This window comes from Salmo salar, chromosome 02 (assembly GCF_965601325.2).
Source record: "Salmo salar chromosome 02, fSalSal1, whole genome shotgun sequence".
In the NCBI taxonomy this organism is placed as follows: Eukaryota; Metazoa; Chordata; class Actinopteri; order Salmoniformes; family Salmonidae; genus Salmo; species Salmo salar.
In genome coordinates, this window is record NC_138292.1 from 95,595,302 (window position 1) to 95,611,713 (window position 16,412).

Consider the following 16,412-nt stretch of genomic DNA (forward strand, 5'->3'; position numbering starts at 1 on the left):
AGAGGACCTGAAATCACATGAGAGAATAGAGAGACTGTTGGCACTAAAGTAATACTACAAAAGAATGTGGCAAAGAAATTAACTTTATGTCCTGAATACAAAGCGTTATGTTTGGGGAGGGTTTGGCTGGCCGGGACGTCCTTGTCCCATTGTGCTCTAGCGACTCCTTGTGGTGGTCAGCATGCACGCTGACTTCGGTCGCCAGCTGGACAGTGTTTCCTCCGACACATTGGTGTGGCTGTCTTCCGGGTTAAACGAGCAGTGTTTCAAGATGTGCAGTGCGGCTTGGCAGGGTCGTGTTTCAGAGGACACATGGCTCGACCTTCGCCTCTCCCCGGAGTCCGTAGGGGAGTTGCAATTGGATATCATGAAATTGGTGAGAAAAAGTACAACAAAAAAAAAAATATATATATATACACTCGTACTGAAATTTGATTTTTCGATGATCTGGCAGATGTGAAAACCATGTAAACACCTGCAAGACTTCGGTTAGAAGTGAATCACCTGCCTGGACATCCTAAGAACCACACAGAGACCTGCATTTTGAAGTGGGTTTAATAATACTTGTGAAAACTGACTTCAGGTGATTGAGGGATCTAGTCGAGATTAAACATCATAGGAAGTTTTATCATGTGGAGGTTTCATTCAGGTCTCTGTTTAATTAATTATATAATCTGTTTGTCTTTGACAGGAGAGAGACCAGACTCTCCTTCTGACAGCAGGAAGAGTTCTTCAGAGGAACCAGACCCTGAGATGTCCAAACCAGCAGGACGACATCACTGCTCCCAGTGTGGAAAGAGTTTTACTCAGTTAGGGAGCCTGAGAACACATAAGAGAATACACACTGGAGAGAAGCCTTACCACTGCTCCTTGTGCGGAAAGAGTTTTAGGTGGTTAGGGAGCGTGGAAAGGCATGAGAGGACACACACAGGAGAAAAGCCTTTCCAATGTTCCCATTGTGGAAAGAGTTGTACACAGTTAGGGAGCATGAGAGAATACACACAGGAGAAAAGCCTTACCAATGTTCCCATTGTGGAAAGCATTTTGCCCAGTTAGGAAACCTGAACCAGCATGAGAGGATACACACAGGAAAAAAGACGCACCACTGCTCCCACTGCGGAAAGAGATTTACCCGGTTAAGGTACCTGAAAGAGCATGAAAGAATACATACAAATACACAAGAGGAGAAGACATACCACTGCTCTCATTGTGGAAAGACATTTTCCCAGTCAGAGGACCTGAAATCACATGAGAGAATAGAGAGGCTGTGTTCTGACTTGTGTTTTTGACTGAGAATTTGTGATTTTGTTTGGACTGTCAGACTTGAGTTCACTTTGTGTAATGTTAGTGCACAATTTTTTTATTGCGATTAATCCATTGTCTGAAAGCGTTGAAAATACACTGAAAACATCCAAAATACATCCTGTATACTGCTAAAATCTACAATGCCATGTAAAAACAAGATGACATTTAGGTTAAATAAAGGGTGCTTTACCAATGTAACATATTTTGACACGTCCACTGTGGGGCTCTGCAGAGTCATAATATCCATAACAACTACAGGTCAAACAGGGAAATGGTTCGCATCGTTTTTCCACCATTCATTTTCCCCATATGGCTGTGTTTTGTTTAGGCTCACCGTGGTGTGACGTTTTGATAACCATGTAAATCTCTCTAGGTCACGGTGACTGAGGACACACAGTGTGTTGTGAATTTATTGTAATGTTTTTAAAATGGTATAACTGCTTTTATTTTAGCTGGACCCCAGGAAGAGTAGCTGCTGCCTTGGCAGGAACTAATGGGGATCCATAATAAACCCCAGGAAGAGTAGCTGCTGCCTTGGCAGGAACTAATGGGGATCCATAATAAACCCCAGGAAGAGTAGCTGCTGCCTTGGCAGGAACTAATGGGGATCCATAATAAACCTCAGGAAGTGTAGAAGCTGCCTATATTTGTCTCTCTTTACTCTCGGATTCTAAAATGCTAATTAGCGTCAAAGTAGACGACATGCAAGACTACAAATCTCTGCAAGCTCCTGCATGTCATCTCTAGTGTGCTGCAGAGATGGTTGTCCTAGAAGGTTCTCCCATCTCCACAGAGGAACTCTGGAGCTCTGTCAGAGTGAACATCGGGTTCTTGTTTACCTCCTGACCAAGGCCCTTCTCCCCCGATTTCTTAGTTTGTCCAGGCGGCCAGCTCTAGGAAGAGTCTTGGTGGTTCCAAACTTCTTCCATTTAAGAATGATGGAGGCCTCTTTGTTCTTGGGGACCTTCAGTGCTGCAGACATTTTTTGGAACCCTTCCCCAGATCTGTGCCTCGACACAATCCTGTCTCAGAGCTCTATGGACAATTCCTTTGGACCTCATGGCTTGGTTTTTTGCTCTGACATGCACTGTCAACTGTGGGACCTTAAAAAGACAGATGTCTGCCTTTCAAACCATGTCCAATCAATTGCATTTACCACAAGTGGACTCCAATCAAGTTGTAGAAACATCTCAAGGATAATCAATGGAATCAGGATGCATATGAGCTCAATTTTGAGTCTCATAGCAAAAGGTCTGAATACCTAAGTAAATATATTTGCAAAAATCTCTAAAAACCTGTTTTCACTTTGTCATTATGGGATATTGTGATGTCATTATGGGGCATTGTGATGTCATTATGGGGTATTGTGATGTCATTATGGGGTATTGTGTGTAGATTGATGAGGGGGGGGGGGAAGTACATTTTAGAATAAGGCTGTAACAAAATGTGGAAAATGTGAAGGGGTCTGAATACTTTACTTTTCTACCGCAGTTTTGTACATGATCAAATCAAAGTTTATACACTGTCATGTGATACGTGATATAGAAATGTCCAATCTTAGGAGAGCACATGGGAGGCACTATACTGTGTGTCTGCAGGTGTCTATCTGGTCAAAACCACTGATACAGGTGCCCCTCCACCCTCTGGTGGGATTGATCATGTCTACAGAGAAACCTAGATTCAAATACTTACATTTGTGTTTATTAGGTATATGTTGTGAAATTGTTAGATATTACTTGTTAGATATTACTGTACTGTCAGAGCTAGAAACACAAGCATTTCGCTACACCGGCAATAATATCTGCTAAACATGTGTATGATAAAATGTGATTTGATTTTTATTTGAAATAAACGTCCTATTTATCAAAGGTGCTTTTGGCTGGGGTCAAAATGACTCCAAAGGATTTGAATTTGTTAAAAGTCCATATTGATACAGAAACACTAAACCATGATTTAGATTTATTAAGAACAAGTTGATTGACAAAGTCATGAAAAATTTAATAGAATTGAATAAACCACATTTTGGCTAATGATAAACCACATTTTGGCTATGATAAAAGATATGCCTCTGGGGTCAAAATGAACTATGTCAGAAGTATGGTTCAATGCAAATATGTAGTGGGTGTAAAGTTTGTTTTAAATTCTCACTCATTAAACACGAATCAATCCACACATGCTTCTCTTTGAACGACTTAATATAATATTAAACCTTCCTGAAATAAATGAAAAATAAACGTTTGGTTCCTCAACTGCGTTTCCCACTCCAGTCAGCAGATGGCGATGTGCGTCTTTTAGGTTCAGGCGATGCTGCCAGTGTGACGTATAATCTAGTGGACGGGACGCTCCTTCAACAACAACAGCTAGTCAGACACCTCGGTAGCTTTCTAGCAAACATAGCTACAACATTCACGCTCTTTACACTTGTTGTTGGATCGGGGCCCAGTCCCCAATGTCATGCTCTAGTACATTTGGGTTGGCACATCTGAGAATGAACACAGATATTCTAAAATGACATTATAAAATGATCCCTGATATTACGTCAATATAATTGTACCCAAAAATGGTCAGTTGGTTGCATAAATCATTGATTACTAAATGCTACATTAATTGTAAATATGAAATATCAAACCAAATGTACACCCCTTTGTTAATATGTATTGGCAATAATTAACTTAATGGTGAGGCATAAAATAATAAAACATGTATCTTTTGTCAGGCTGAATGTTTGAAATATGAGGTGATTTGAGTCCTGCTTCTTCAGTAGTGGAATAAAGACAATTAGCACTTGAATGTTGTCAATAAATGCTGGAGTGATGTAGGATTGTTAATACAATTGATTATAGACCAATTTATTATACTGAGTCCATGTGTATAGGCTGCAAGTACGTTGAATTTAAGTTGTTTTCAAGTCAATGAAAAAACGACATCTTCTCAACTTTCACTTTCAACTAAAACTGAATGTGTATTGGATGTTGGGCATAGTCTTATTTTCAACATCTTTTCAATTAAATGTTGCTAGGTGGGATATTTTCCATGCATGGAAAGGGGTTGGAGGCAAAGGACAAATAAATAAGTGCTACCAAACATAACAAGCATTTCACAAACACTACAGTGTATAAATAAGACGCATTAAATAAAACAACAATGAGGACAAGTTTTCATTAATCATTGGGTACATCGTACGAAAAGCATCAGAATTATCTTAAATAGGGAAATAATTCAAGTTCAGAATCACAACATAAAATACATAGGCATTTCATCATTAAGTCCTTTAGGAAATAATGTCTGGTGGGGTGTCCAAATCAAAAACCAAAATGCAGAAACAGTTTGTGATATATTGAAAACCTAAACATAAAATGTACAATATACACAAACATCTGCCACAATAATCATATTACTTGTATTTTTATTAAACAAGCTTCTTATAAACTGCACAAGCAGCAAAAACACTTGTTTTGACAAGTAGCAATAAATCACTGATATAGTCAGGGGGGAAATCAGGTTGTACTGTTGTTGAAACTAACACAAATAAAAAAACACATGGAAATGGGAGATATATTTTTACCTCACTGGTTAGAGGACAACCTGCAGAAGACAGTCAGCTACATTTTGGAGTGACGCATTTAAATGTAGGGGTCGCTAAACAAAGGAACACAACACTTATTCATCGATATCATGCTAAAATCATTTGTGTGACAGGAGGGAGATGAAGTTGCACGTCCTGTTAAAACTAACAGCTCAAAAACCACACGGAATCTGGGAACAATGTGTACATCACTTGTTAGAGGACAACTTGTAGAAAACAGCTAGCTACATTTTGAAGTGTTGCATTTTGATTCAAGTGGGTCACCAACGTGGTAAGTGTAACAACCCTTTCAGAGCCTGGATTTTCCCCAAGGCTAATATCCATATCATGTTGAAATCAATTGATGAAGGGGCAAACGTTTAGGTGTCTACATTGTCCTACTACAATGTGTTAACATTCTACATTGTGAAGTTTATTTATTGATATCATGAAACAACTCCATGTATTTTCTGATATTTGATCAGAGATCTTTTATCAGATTATCTCTGGGCAGAGCTAAGAGGTTTCTCTCCTCTATGTGTTCTCTTGTGTACAGTCAGATTCCCAGAATGAACAAAACTCTTCCCACATTGATCACAGCTATAAGATTTCTCTCCTGTGTGTATTCTCTGGTGTACAGTCACATTCCCAGAATGAACAAAACTCTTCCCACATTGATCACAGCTATAAGGTTTCTCTCCTGTGTGTATTCTCTGGTGTAGAGTCAGATTGCTAGATGCAGCAAAACTCTTCCCACACTGATCACATGTATAAGGCTTCTCCCCTGTGTGTATTCTCTGGTGTAATGTCAGTTTGCTAGATCTTATAAAACTCTTCCCACATTGATCACAGCAATAGGGGTTCTCTCCTGTGTACAGTCAGACTCCCAGAATGAACAAAACTCTTCCCACATTGATCACAGCTAAAAGGTTTCTCTCCTGTGTGTAGTCTCTGGTGTAATGTCAGTTTGCTAGATCTTATAAAACTCTTCCCACATTGATCACAGCAATAGGATTTCTCTCCTGTGTGTATTCTCTGGTGTTGAGTCAGATTGCTAGATGCAGAAAAACTCTTCCCACATTGATCACAGCTATAAGGCTTCTCTCCTGTGTGTATTCTCTGGTGTCTTGTCAGATTGCCAGATTCTGTAAAACTCTTCCCACATTGATCACAGCTATAAGGTTTCTCTCCTGTGTGTATTCTCTGGTGTAGAGTCAGATTGCTAGATACAGCAAAACTCTTCCCACATTGATCACAGCTATAAGGCTTCTCTCCTGTGTGTATTCTCTGGTGTACAGTCAGCTGCCCAAATTGACCAAAACTCTTCCCACATTGATCACAGCTATAGGATTTCTCTCCTGTGTGTATTCTCTGGTGTTGAGTCAGATTGCTAGATGCAGAAAAACTCTTCCCACATTGATCACAGCTATAAGGCTTCTCTCCTGTGTGTATTCTCTGGTGTCTTGTCAGACTGCCAGATTCTGTAAAACTCTTCCCACATTGATCACAGCTATAAGGTTTCTCTCCTGTGTGTATTCTCTGGTGTAGAGTCAGATTGCTAGATGCAGCAAAACTCTTCCCACATTGATCACAGCTATAAGGCTTCTCTCCTGTGTGTATTCTCTGGTGTACAGTCAGCTGCCCAAATTGACCAAAACTCTTCCCACATTGATCACAGCTATAGGATTTCTCTCCTGTGTGTATTCTCTGGTGTAGAGTCAGATTGCTAGATGCAGCAAAACTCTTCCCACATTGATCACAGATAAAAGGTTTCTCTCCTGTGTGTGTTCTCTGGTGTAATGTCAGCTGGTGAGATTGAACAAATGTCTTCCCACATTGATCACAGCTATAAGGTTTCTCTCCTGTGTGTGTTCGCTGGTGTACAGTCAGCTGCCCAAATCGACCAAAACTCTTCCCACATTGATCACAGCTAAAAGATTTCTCTCCTGTGTGTATTCTCTGGTGTAGAGTCAGATTGCTAGATGCAGCAAAACTCTTCCCACATTGATCACAGCTAAAAGGTTTCTCTCCTGTGTGTATTCTCTGGTGTAATGTCAGTTTGCTAGATCTTGTAAAACTCTTCCCACATTGATCACAGCAATAGGGTTTCTCTCCTGTGTGTATTCTCTGGTGTAGTGTCAGATTGCTAGATGCAGCAAAACTCTTCCCACATTGATCACAGATAAAGGGTTTCTTTCCTGTGTGTATTCTCTGGTGTAGAGTCAGATTGCTAGATGAAGCAAAACGTTTCCCACATTGATCACAGCTAAAAGGTTTCTCTCCTGTGTGTGTTCTCTGGTGTAATGTCAGCTGGTGAGATTGAACAAATGTCTTCCCACATTCACCACAGCTATAAGGTTTCTCTCCTGTGTGTGTTCTCTGGTGTACAGTCAGCTGCCCAAATTGACCAAAACTCTTCCCACATTGATCACAGCTATAGGGTTTCTCTCCTGTGTGTATTCTCTGGTGTAGAGTCAGATTGCTAGATGCAGTAAAACTCTTCACACAATGATCACAGCTATAAGGCTTCTCTCCTGTGTGTATTCTCTGGTGTCTTGTCAGATTGCCAGATCCTGTAAAACTCTTCCCACATTGATCACAGCTATAAGGTTTCTCTCCTGTGTGTCTTCTCTGGTGTACAGTCAGATTGCTAGATGCAGCAAAACTCTTCCCACATTGATCACAGCTATAAGATTTCTCTCCTGTGTGTATTCTCTGGTGTAATGTCAGTTCGCAAGATCTTGTAAAACTCTTCCCACATTGATCACAGCAATAGGGTTTCTCTCCTGTGTGTATTCTCTGGTGTAATGTCAGCTGGTGAGATTGAACAAATGTCTTCCCACACTGATCACAGGTATAAGGCTTCTCTCCTGTGTGTATTCTCATGTGTACAGTCAGCTTCCCAGAATGAACAAAACTCTTCCCACAATGATCACACCTATAAGGTTTCTCTCCTGTATGTATTCTCTCATGTTTTTTAAGGTCTGTTGACTGGGTGCATCTCTTCCCACATTGAGCACAGCTATAAGGTTTCTCCCCCGTGTGTATTCTCTCGTGTGATTTTAAATGTCCTGGAGAAACAAACCTCTTCCCACAGTCAGAGCAGCAGTGAGTTCTCTTCCCTGTGGATCTCTGCGGGTGTTTCTTGAGGTGTTCTAATGTGGAGAGACTCTTCTCTGCCTTGTCAGCATCATGAGGTTGTTGAGGCTCCCCAGAGGACCCACGGTAGGTCCGTCTCACTCCTGTGTGAACAACAAAGTCAGACAGATGATTAAAGGCCCACAACAGCGGTAATCCACTGTAAAAGGTGATGCCAACAGCGTAGCCATGATGTTGTACAACAACTGACATCTGTAATGAATGTAAAAATTTGACATTTGCCTTAAAATGAGCAAGAATAGTCATATTTTGTCTTGTTTTCACATTAGTAGTAACATCGATGATTGTAGGCTAGAAATAAGATATTCATGTTGTTGAAACTCTAAGCAGTGTGCCAGACAACTTTTGGTCTCCAATATAGGCCCCTTTCTGTATTTGCTAAAATTGCAGCACGAGGGCAATTTGATTGCAGAAACTCCTCCCTGCTAATGAGGAAAGCGATAGTTATGGATGTACTATATCTGCCTGGAGCAAAAATGGTGAGCAAAGATTTTAGTTTTTCACAATGTATTCTGAATGTGAATGGGGGAAATTCAGGGGAGTAACCTCCATTTCCAGGTTGCTTATGAGTACATTTCACACTACTTTGGATTATAATTGTAAGGATATTTGAATCTCCTGTTTAATATGTTTCCTAAAGCATTAAGAATTATGTGTAATTATTGAAGAACCGCGTTAATGACAGTATCCATTTGGGTGTTGTCAATAAAGTTAAGATTTTAGTTATTTACTTAACCAGGTAGGCCAGTAGAGAACAAGTTCTCATTTACAACTGTGACCTGGCCAAGATAAAGCAAAGCAGTGCGACACAAACACAGAGTTACACGTGGGATAAACAAATGTACAGTCAATAACACAACAGAAAAATCTATATACAGTGTGTGCAAATGGAGTAAGGAGGTAAGGCAATAAATAGGCCATAGTAGCAAAGTAATTACAATGTAGCAAATTAACACTGGAGTGATGGATGTGCAGATGATGATGTGCAAGTAGAGATACTGGGATGCAAAATAGCAAAAGAAGTATATAAAAACATGGGGATGAGGTAGGCAGTTGGATGGGCTATTTACAGATGGGCTGTGTACAGCTGCAGCGATCGGTAAGCTGCTCAGATAGCTGATGCTTGAAGTTAGTGAGGGAGATATAAGTCTCCAAAGTCAGCAATTTTTGCAATTCGTTCCAGTGATTGGCAGCAGAGAACTGGAAGGAAAGTCAGCCAAAATAGGTGTTGGCTTTGGGGATGACCAGTGAGATATACCTCCTGGAGTGCATGCTATGGATGGGTGTTGCTATGGTGACCAGTGAGCTGAGTTAAGGCGACCTTAGCAAAGACTTGTAGATGACCTGGAGCCAGTGGGTTTGGCGACGAATATGTAGCGAGGGCCAGCCGACGAGAGCATACAGGTCGCAGTGGTGGGTGCTATATGGGGCTTTGGTGACAAAACGGTTGGCACTGTGATAGACTGCATCCAGTTTGCTGATTGGAGTGTTGGAGGCTATTTTGAAACTGACATCACCGAAGTCAAGGATGGGTAGGATAGTCAGTTTTACAAGGGTATGTTTGGCAGCGTGAGTGAAGGAGGGTTTGTTGTGAAATAGGAAGCCGATTCTAGATTTAATTTTGGATTGGAGATGCTTAATATGAGTCTGGAAGGAGAGTTTACAGTCTAACCAGACACCTAGGTATTTGTAGTTGTCCACATATTCTAGGTCAGAACCGTCCAGAGTAGTGATGCTAGTCGGGCGGGTTGGTACGGGCAGCGATCGGTTGAAGAGCATGCATTTTGTTTTACTAGCATTTAATAGCAGTTGGAGGCCACCGAAAGAGTGCTGTATTGCATTGAAGCTCGTTTGGAGGTTTGTTAAAACCTCTTAGGGATAGGGGGCAGTATTTTCACGTTCGGATGAAAAACGTACCCAAATTAAACTGCCTCCTACTCAGACTCAGAAGGTAGGATATGCATACTATTAGTAGATTTGGATAGAAAACACTCTGAAGTTTCTAAAACTGTTTGAATGATGTCTGTGAGTATAACAGAACTCATACTGTATCTACATACTGTATCTACTAAAACCTGAGAAAAATTCAAACAGGAGGTGGGAAATCTGAGAATTGTAGTTTTTCTTTTGAATTCCTATCAAAACTACAGTGTCTAAGGGGTCATGTTGCACTTCCTAAGGCTTCCATTGGCTGTCAACAGTCTTTAGAAACTGGTTTACATTTACATTTACATTTTAGTCATTTAGCAGACGCTCTTATCCAGAGCGACTTACAGTAGTGAATACATACATTTTTTTTGTACTGGCCCCCCGTGGGAATCGAACCCACAACCCTGGCGTTGCACACACCATGCTGGCATTGCAAACACCATGCTCTACCAACTGAGCCACATGGGGGTTTCATCCTTCTCCTGTTACTAGGCAGAAAACAGGAGCTCAGTCAATGAGTGGCCTGTCTGAGGACATGGGACTTGGTGAGGCGCGCCTTTCGTTCTTTTCCTTCTGGAATGAATACGCTATTGTCCGGTTGGAAAATTATCGCATTTTTACATTAAAAATACCCCAAAGATTGATTGTAAACATCGTTTGACATGTTTCTACAAACTGTAATGGAACTTTTGAGCTTTTCGTCTATTTATTTGCGCCCCCGTCTCGTGCCTTTGGAATAGTGTTCTGGACGCGCCAAAAAAACGGAGGTATTTGGACATAAATTATGGACTTTATCGAACAAATGAACATTTCTTGTGGAAGTGGGAATCCTTCGAGTGCATTCTGCCGAAGATCAGCAAAGGTAAGGAAAGATTTATAACACTATTTTGGAGTTTTGCAGACGCCATGACTTGGCGGGTAACTGTATAGCTTGCTTTGATGGCTGAGCTCTGTACTCAGAATATTGAACAATGTGCTTTCCCCGTAAAGTTGTTTTGAAATCTGACACAGCGGTTGCATTAAAAGTAGTATATCTATAATTCTTTAAATAATTGTTATGTAATTTGTCAACGTTTATGACGAGTATTTCTGTAATATGTGTGCACATTGTGTGTGAACATTTTCTGAACATCACGGGCCAATGTAAAATGCTGTTTTTGGATATAAATATGAACTTGATCGAACAAAACATACATGTATTTTGTAACATGATGTCCTATGAGTGTCATCTGATGAAGATCGTCAAAGGTTAGTGCTTAATTTTAGCTGTATTTCGGGTTTTTGTGACGCATCTCCTTGCTAGGAAAATGGCTGTGTGGCTTTTCTTGTTTTGGTGGTGTCCTATCATAATGTAATGTATTGCTTTCGCTGTAAAGCCTTTTTGAAATCGAACACTGTGGTTGCATTAACGAGAAGTGTATCTTTAAAATGGTGTAAAATAGTTGTATGTTTTAAAAAATTGAAATTATTAGAATTTTGTTGTTTTAAAATTTCACACCATGCTATTTTGTCAAACAATCCCGTTAACGGGATCCTATCTCGAAGCAAGAGGTTAACACAGTCTCCAAAGAAGGGCCAGATGTATACAGAATGGTGTCGTCTGCGGAGAGGTGAATCAAGGAATCACACGCAGCAAGAGCGACATCGCTGATATATGCAGAGAAAAGAGTCGGCCCGAGATTTGAATCCTGTGGTACCCCCATAGAGACTGCCAGAGGTTCGGACAACAGGCCAGGTCAATGAAGACGGCTGCACAGTACTGTCTTTTAACGATCGCGGTTATGATATCGTTTAGTACCTTGAGCGTGGATGAGGTGCAACAATGATCAGTTCGGAAACCGGATTGCACAGCGGAGAAGGTACGGTGGGATTCGAAATAATCAGTGATCTGTTTATTAACTTGGCTTCGAAGACTTTAGAAAGGCAGGACAGGATGGATATAGGTCTGTAACAGTTTGGGTCTAGAGTGTCACCCCCTTTGAAGAGGGGGTTGACCACGGAAGCTTTCTGATTTTTAGGAATCTCGAACTATACGAAAGAAAGGTTGAACAGTCTAGTAATAGGGGTTGCAACAATGGCGGCAGATAATTTTAGAAAGAGGGTCCAGCTTGTCTAGCCCAGCTGATTTGTACGGGTCCAGGTTTTACAGCTCTTTCAGAACATCACCTATCTGGATTTTGATGAAGGAGAAGCTGGGGAGGCTTGGGCAAGTAGCTTCGGGGGGTGCGGAGCTGTTGGCCGGGGTTGGGGTAGCCAGGAGGAAAGCATCTCCAGCCGTAGAGAAAAGCTTATTGAAATTCTCCATTATTGTGGATTTTTCGGTGGTGACAGTGTTTCCTAGCCTCAGTGCAGATTGGCAGCTGGGAGGAGGTGCTCTTAGTCTCCATGGACTTTACAGTGTCCCAAAACTTTTTGGAGTTAGAGCTACGGGATGCACATTTCTGTTTGAAAAAGCCTTTGCTTTCCTAACTGACTGTGTGTATTGGTTCCGGACTTCTCTGAAAAGTTGCATATCGCGGGGACTATTCGATGCTAGTGCAGTACGCCAGAGGATGTTTTTGTAATGGTCGAGGGCAGTCAGGTCTGGAGTGAACCAAGGGCTATATCTGTTCTTAGTTATACATTTTTTAAAGGGGCATGCTAATTTAAGAAAATCCTTATTTAGGAAATTACTTTTAAAGAACAACCAGGCATCCTATACTGACGGGATGAGGTCAATGTCCTTCCAGGATACCCGGGCAAGGTCGATTAGAAAGGCCTGCTCGCAGGAGTGTTTAACAGTGATGAGGGGTGGTCGTTTGACCACGAACACATAACAGATGCAGGCAATGAGGCAGTGATCGCTGAGATCCTGATTGAAAACAGCAGAGGTGTATTTGGAGGGCAAGTTGGTCAGGATAATATCTATGAGGGTGCCCATCTAGCTTGGATTGTAGGATGGCCGGGGTGTTAAGCATATCCCAGTTTAGGTCACCTAACAGAACGAACTCTGAAGATAGATGGGGGGCAATCGATTCACATATGGTGTCCAGGGCACAGCTGGGAGCTGAGGTGGGTCTATAACAGCTGGCAACAGTGAGAGACTTGTTTCTGGAGTGATTCATTTTTAAAATTAGAAGCTCGAACTGTTTGGGCATAGACCTGGAAAGTATGACAGAACTTTGCAAGCCATCTCTGCAGTAGATTGCAACTCCTCCCCCTTTGGCAGTTCTATCTTGACGGAAAATGTTGTAGTTGGGGATGGAAATTTCAGAATTTTGGTGGCCTTCCAAAGCCAGGATTCAGACACGGCAAGGACATCAAGGTTGGCGGAGTGTGCTAAAGCAGTGAGTCAAACAAACTTAGGGAGGAGGCTTCTGATGTTAACATGCATGAAACCAAGGCTTTTACGGTTACAGAACTCAACAAATGAGAGCGCCTGGGGACACACAGGGCCTGGGTTAACCTCTACATCACCCGAGGAACAGAGGAGTAGGATGAGGGTACGGCTAAAGGATATCAGAACTGCTCGTCTAGTGCGTTGTGAACAGAAAATAAAAGGAGCAGAATTCTGGGTAGTATAGATTCAAGGCCTAATGTACAGACAGGGGTATGGTAGGGTGCGGGTACAGTGGAGGTAAACCTAGGCGTTGAGTGACGATAAGAGAGGTTGCATCTCTGGAGGCACCAGTTATGCTAGGTGAGGTCACCGCATGTGTGGGAGGTGGGACAAAAGAGTTCTCTGAGGCATGTTGAGTGGGACTAGGGGCTCCGCAGTAAAATAAAACAATGATAACTACCCTAAACAACAGTATACAAGGCATATTGACATTAGAGAGACATAAAGCGAGGCAAAAAGCAATCACAGGTGTTGATTGGGAGAGCTAGCTAAGACAACAACGGGTAAGACAACAGTTAATCAGCTAAGACAACAACAACAGGTAAAATGGTGATGAATGGGCAGAGGGTCAGTTAACTACACACAGGGCCTGAGTTCGAGGCTGGGGCCAACAGATAAACAAAACAGAGTACCGTGATTAATGAACAGTCCAGCAGGCATCAGCTATGTAGCCAAGTGATCATAGGGTCCAGTGAACAGGAATATATGAACCAGGGAAGCCGTTAGGTAGCCGTTACTACGCTAGCCGGGAGATGCGCCTGGCTCGAGGCTAACTGGTGCTAGCTTCGGGACAAGGGCATCACCGAAGGCACATCAGACGGAATTGCGTCGACAGACCAGTCGTGATGGATCGGCGGGGCTCCATGTTTACAAAGGGTCCAGGCCAATTGGCAAAAGAGGTATTGTAGCTGGAGTAATTTTGTTTGCTAGCCGGGAGATACACCCGGCTCGAGGCTAACTGGTGCTAGCTTCGGGACAAGGGCGTTAGCCACTATAGCCACTCCGGTGCAAAGGTCCAGAGCTTACGGCAGGAATCCGGTGATGTAGTGGCTTCTAGTCGTCTTAGTGAAGAGTCCGGGAGGCGTCAGCTGTGTAGCTGAGTGATCCTAGAGTCCACTGAGCAGGCCGGGAGATGGGCCGGGCTCAAGGCTAGCTTTGAGGCTAGGTCACTCGGTAGCAGCTAGCTAGCTGCGATTATCCGGTGTAATGGTCCAGAGCTTACGGCAGGAATACGGTGATGTAGTGGAGAAAAACAGTTCGATATGCTCAGGGTTGATATCGCGCTGTGCAGACTGGCAGGTATTATCCAGGCTAAAAGCAGCTGGTGTCTGAGCTAAAAAGGTAAAGACATCTAGCAGTGGTTAACAATGACTAAATAGCTGCCAGCTAATTAGCTGGTTAGCTGCTGATGGAGGTTCTAGCTATAAGGCCTAAAAAATAGCAGATCGGTATCATAATGGGTGAGGCGGGTTGCCGGAAGGTATATTTAATTTAAAAATGGAAAAAAAGATTTAAATATATTGCAATATATTTTAAAAAAGACGAAAAAAACATAACATTTACAACACGCCATCTAGGATTACAAGATGAATCTCAGTTAAAAACCATTGGATTTAGCAAACTCTGAAATTATTCAGTATTTCTGTGCCCACGAAAACTGTTTTCCCAGCATAACATAAGGAGCCACTAAATGATACATAATTCGAGTGCATTTCAGAATTTTTAAAAAACTGTCCGACAGCAAGATCCAGTATTTAAGTTGAAGTTCATCATATGACAAGCGTAACGTTATGACTATAACTACTGTTCCCTTTCAGTCGGTCAACTTCGGTACAACATACTATAGACAATCAATTCCCATGCCGACCCAAACGGACACTAAATGAAACGGCCCCTGGCAGACCACCCAGACCCGACCTCGCAATTTATTAATTGTCTTTGCTTGAAACACTCCTGTCAATGTTGAGTAAGGACGCACACCTAATTACGCATATAGAAGTAGGACTAGTCTACCTGGCCTGCACGCAAATGTAGGCCTATAAATGTGCCCATTTGGGGATGTCTGATAGTATTTCTGATTGTCTTAATGCACCACCACTAATGAGTTGTGGAGCTTCTCAAAGTAATTTTTCCTTCACCTCAAACAGCAAGTAAACAAAGTCTAATCAAAATCAATTGCGTACGACAATAGTTCCTCAAAGTATTTTCGTAAAATATTTCCACTCGGCATGAAAGGGAAAAATGTTATGCTCTGATCCAGTGGAAATGTCATAAAATACCTGATTACTTCTTTTCCTTTGCACAAATAGCCGACAGCTGTGTCTGTCCTGAACTCACTGGCGCCGGGAAACTGAGGGCCGAGAATATTTTATACAATGTTGCAAGCTTGCTATCACAAGTTTCGGAGGACCCAGTTGATAGTTGATACAATGTTTCAAGTTTATTTTTACATAGTTGGCAATGGCAATAAAAGTTACTTTTAGATTTGTATAATTTTCATTTAGATTAAGATAGAATGTAGATTAATCACAGACAATGATTTTGAGATACTATTATGAATTAAATTAAACTGTTCCAGTAAAATATGCATATGAAAATCATAACTGGCACGCAGATCGGTAGAAATGGTAAGATACATTGTCACTCTAAATGGAAAAGTTTTACGACCTCTGGTGTAGTCAATTACTGAAAAATCTTCAGGAGCAAAACGGCAGAATTTACGAAGTCCAGCAGCAGCGGGGGGAGGAGGAGGGAAGAGTTTTTCTTGGTTAAATTGGTGACTGGCTCCCTCGAGTAACTTGTGTATCTGTAATTATTTAATCAAACAGCATGCTTACAGCATCAGACAAGTTACGTACATATAGTTGATTTTATTAAAACACATGGAGCGATTGGTAGAAAGAACAGATTACTCTTGGTTGACCAAGAGATATTTTAGTTGGGGACAACACTAGAACATGATTTTGGGGCTCCCGAGTGGCACAGCGGTCTAAGACACTGCATCTCAGTGCTTGAGGCGTCACTACAGGCTGTATCACAACCGGCCGTGATTGGGAGTCCCATAGGGTGGTGCAC

At 41.8% G+C, this 16,412-nt stretch overlaps 1 protein-coding gene and 1 pseudogene across 1 annotated transcript in view; one reads left to right on the forward strand and one right to left on the reverse strand.

The window, feature by feature from the left end:
* The first annotated feature begins 508 nt into the window (after window positions 1–508).
* Window positions 509–1,487, forward strand: LOC145863721 (uncharacterized; annotated as a pseudogene).
* A 2,280-nt stretch (window positions 1,488–3,767) lies between these two features.
* The window catches only part of LOC123723896 (uncharacterized), a 155,206-nt gene continuing 142,561 nt past the window's right edge, over window positions 3,768–16,412 (reverse strand). The window contains exons 5-6 of the mRNA XM_082968345.1: window positions 5,768–7,854; window positions 3,768–5,703 (exon numbers count right to left, since the gene is read on the reverse strand). Of these exons, the coding sequence (XP_082824471.1) occupies window positions 5,371–5,703; window positions 5,768–7,854 (2,420 nt within the window). The 3' untranslated portion in view covers window positions 3,768–5,370. The remainder of the gene's footprint in view (window positions 5,704–5,767; window positions 7,855–16,412) is intronic.